This window comes from Dioscorea cayenensis, chromosome 12 (genome assembly GCF_009730915.1).
Source record: "Dioscorea cayenensis subsp. rotundata cultivar TDr96_F1 chromosome 12, TDr96_F1_v2_PseudoChromosome.rev07_lg8_w22 25.fasta, whole genome shotgun sequence".
Classification (NCBI taxonomy): Eukaryota; Viridiplantae; Streptophyta; class Magnoliopsida; order Dioscoreales; family Dioscoreaceae; genus Dioscorea; species Dioscorea cayenensis.
In genome coordinates, this window is record NC_052482.1 from 17,867,510 (window position 1) to 17,871,940 (window position 4,431).

At 35.5% G+C, this 4,431-nt stretch overlaps 1 protein-coding gene across 1 annotated transcript; it reads left to right on the forward strand.

The window, feature by feature from the left end:
• Positions 1–828: 828 nt before the first annotated feature.
• On the forward strand, positions 829–3,366 carry LOC120273068 (cyclic dof factor 2-like). The gene is given in 4 exon segments (XM_039279709.1): positions 829–991; positions 1,525–1,577; positions 2,039–2,793; positions 2,796–3,366. Coding segments are annotated over 4 exon segments (1,362 nt in total). The 5' UTR covers positions 829–888; the 3' UTR covers positions 3,247–3,366.
• Positions 3,367–4,431: the final 1,065 nt, after the last annotated feature.

A 4,431-nucleotide genomic window follows, 5' to 3' on the forward strand; every position in this document is an offset into this window, starting at 1 on the left:
ACATTGTAACCGACCACGTCAGCAAAAAGTCAATTTAACCCTTTTGATATTTTGTCGTTTTCCGCGATATGATCACACGGTCACCATAAAATCTTGTGGCTCTTAATCCATCCACCCAAGCTCACTTGCTGACTCAGCTGCCAGCTGGCTACTGATCCGCCACACGATCATTGTAAATTTCTATAAAACCCCCTTCATTTTTTTCTATTTACAAAAACTATGGTTTTAATTTCATGATTTATACTTTAAAGCAACCGTTGGTTCATATGTTATTGTTTTATTTTTGGATCAATGATTCTTTAACAAAAATTTAAAAAATTAAAATAATTTTTATTTTAAACTAATTTATTGAAATAAATTTTTATGTAAATTATTGAATTAATAATTTGTTCATTATTAATTATATTTTTTTAAATCTCATGTGATAGAATGTAACCCTGATTTACATGCTCTCTTTTTTTCGGTGATTTATTTATATTTATGTGAATCAGTAATGACTGTTTAGTCTATTGGCACCGAGGCCATTTATATAAATATGTTTAAATCTTAACTCACATAAATGAAGAGCACTGATATAGTTGCATAAATCAACTTTAGTGTGTGCCGTTCTTAACATGAGATTCATCCATAATTATAAAAATAAATAAATAATAAAAAAATCACTTGTTTAAACTACGCAAGTATCTGCCACCGGGATTAAACTTCGGTTAGTTATTTGTAATTTTATCAAAAGTATAGAAAATTTAGATAAAGTACAGGGGGTTATTTGCAAGTTCTGCAACTCCCCGTCTTTTTTAATTCATTTTCACTCTATCTCTATGGAAAGGAGAGAAGGCCGGAGGAGAATGCGACGTGATTTGGGGGAGACGGGGATCGGCCGGTGAGGAGATGTCTGATCCGGCGATGAAGCTCTTTGGTAGTAGCATCCCTCCCTCAGGATGCCGAGGGGCCGGAGCATTACCCGGCACCGGTGGCTGTGGATGTGGAGATGGTGAGAGGAGAAGAGTTTTTGTGTATGTTTTTGTGTTTTTTGGGTAAATGTTTGGTTTTTTAGATTTTTAGGGTTTTGAGTTTGGGGAAAATGTGGTTTGTTTTCTCTCCTTTAGAAAGTTTAGTTTTTTTTGGTAGAATGAATTGTATTTTTTATTAGAAAGTGTTCATTCTTTTTGGATTTTTTTTTTTAATGCGTTTTTCTTAATCAAGTTCATGCTTTTGGGTATATCTTGGTTGTGAATTTAAATAGTATAAACTCTACTTTGCTTGCCATTATGATTATTAGTATTATGTTGTTTTGGATGCTAATAGTTTTCTTATTCTGGTTTTGTTTTATTCTACTGTGAATCAGCATGCTGTTAGATAGAATTGTTTGAATGAAAATTAGAGCAAAGTAAGTCTTTGAGCACAAATGGATGCAAAACTAGTGACAAAATCGGTATTTTCCCCCAAATTAAAAAGTTGCCTGCTAATTGGTATTTATAGTTGTTATGCTATATTCGTTTTTTAACTCTATTTATATCTTTGGAGGTGTTTGGCTGATTTTGGAGGTACTGTGTTTTCTGAATTCAATAAGGGAAAAGGTTAGTAACCAGGATTTCACTTTTCCTCTACAATTTTCAAACTAATTTAGATGTCAAAAAATATGAGCTATAAACTCTTTTAGTCATTGCTATGGAATTTGATTCTGTTTAAATTCTCTTATAGAATTTTTGTCTTTGATGTCAATGTTGCTTGTAGTGAGACTTTGATCAGAAAATCATAAATGCATGTGCTACCACTAACAATGCACTTAATTGAACAATTGAACTTATTGAGGATTTGTTCACTAACAATGAACTTGATTGAACAATGGAACTTACCGAGGATTAGTCCACAGATTGTTACATTGGGCAGCTCATCATTAGAGGCCAAAAAAAAAAGCATTTAAAGTTGAGCATGAGTACTAATAGTTTAGCTTGTGTCATTGTGTTCAATGAATAGATTGTTTGCATACCTAGTTTGAACATGCAGTTAACAACAACTGTTTCTTTTGATGAGCCAGGATGCATGCAGAAACATAAAAAGCTCTGAAACCAATTATCCAGTATCAGATGGCCCAGAGGAGAATGGAAATGTTAAAGATGACCGAACATCAAGTCAAGCAGTCAAACTGGCCGAAGATCCTAAAACTGGGCAAGAACAAGCTGAATCCAATGTCCCAGGACAAGAGAAGATTCTCAAGAAACCAGATAAGATACTGCCGTGCCCTCGCTGCAAAAGTATGGCTACCAAGTTCTGTTATTACAACAACTACAATGTTAATCAACCTAGGCACTTCTGCAAGAACTGTCAGAGGTATTGGACTGCTGGTGGGACAATGAGGAATGTTCCTGTAGGTGCAGGAAGGCGTAAGAACAAGCATTGCGCCATGCACCAGCGCAACATGGCGATGTTATCTGATGGAGTTGAAGCTACTCAAGCAGATGCTTCAGATTCAACTCACAGGCTATCAGTTTCTGTCCTGAAGTTTGGACCAGAAGCACCTCATTGTGAGTCCATGTCCTCTGTCCTTAATCTCGGAGATCAGAAGGGAACTTCTGAGTCGAGTTCTATGGCTTGTGGTGATACTATTGATGAACCATCTTGTTCATCTTCAGTGACAGCTCCCAATTGTGTTGGAAAGGAAGTTCCTGAAATAGGAATGAATGTGAAGCAAAGCGGCATGCAGGGACTCGCCCTTGTGGAGCAAATCCTATGCAACATTTTCTGTTTTATCCCGGGCCTGCCTGGGCTTATCCATGGAGTACTCCAATGATGACGGCGCCTGCATTCTGTGCGCCTGCTATTCCTTTGCTATTTATACCACCTCCATTTTGGGGCTGTATGGCCAACACGCCTTGTGCAGCATGGAATGTACCTTGGGTAGGAAACTACATTGGCTTGTCACGGTCATCCTCTACAACCGACTGTGCTTGTTCTTGCAATGGCTCTCCAACCTTAGGGAAGCATTCTAGAGATGCCAGTTTTCATCAAGAGGAGAAAACAGAGAAATCTTTATGGTTTCCGAAAACCTTGAGGATTGATGATCCTGATGAAGCTGCAAAGAGCTCTATTTGGACTACCCTTGGCATCAAACCTGATGAAGGTGGTATATTTAAAGCTTTTCGGTCTAAAGCTGAGAACAAAGATCAACTGTCAGATGCTGCTCAAGTCTTGCATGCAAATCCAGCGGCCTTGTCCCGTTCTCAGTCATTTCATGAAAATGCATAATGTGGTTGCTCTTGTGAATAAACTTGTATAGAGAATAAGTTTGATTGCCATATTTTCTATGATGGTTCAAGTTGTTCGACAATGTATTCTGTAAATAGCAGAGATGCCATATTGCATTCTCTCCCATGTCATTGAATGGAATGTGATTTGCAATATGCTTTGTTCATGCTGACAGTTTGAAAGGAAGACATCAATTTTGGAAATGTAAAGATCTGTTTTCTATCAGTTCTAAATCAATATGCTTTGTTCATGCTGACAGTTTTGGAAGGAAGACAACAATTTTGGAAATGTAAAGGTCTGTTTTTTATATCTGTTCTTTGTAGGAGTGAACATACGTCAGAGTTTACATTTTGCATCCAGACTTGATGATGTTCAGTGATATATTGTTTTTTTGTATATCTTCATTCTGTGATATTCAGTGATCCAATATGTTGAATCTGGTGATTTTCAAATTGCAAATGGGATTGGTTTTTGTTTTTTTGTTTTTTTGTTTTTTTGTGTTTTTTTGTTTTTCTGTCGCCTGCTCTCTCTCTCTCTCTCTCTCTATATATATATATATATATATGTTCTTAACACTGATGTATATGTGTCAGTTTCTTGCATAAAATCTAATCCTACTTGGACTGTATTTATTCAGTAAAGATTTCTGTTAAATGAAAAGAAAAATAAACTTGATAATTCCTATTGATGGGAGACTTCTTAAGATTCTTATATATATATATATATATATATGCCTCTTTAACTAAGATTGTTAGTTAACCATAGATTATTACAACAATTCATTAAATGATTTCCCCAATGAACTTATCTATATGTGTAGTAACAAAGTGTGAATAATCCTTGGCAATGATTGATTGATTAGACAATTAGTGTCACATCTGTGAGGAAATTTGTAGACAAAATACAAGAGTTATAGTTCCAAAGTGTTGTATAACTATACTTGGTTTCTTCTGTTATTAATATATACATACATATATGTATATTGTTTCTTCATGGAAGGAACCCTCCTATGGATTTATTTGTCCCCTAAAAGAAACATGCTCTTTATTGGTCTCCTATCTTGTTAGTTGTTAGGACTCTTCCAAGAACCATAGCTATAAAATGAAGTCTAATCAATATCCTTCTCTAAGTTCAATGTCTCTTCTTTTTTATTTTTTTTATTTTGAGAAAGAGTTGTTCATGGCC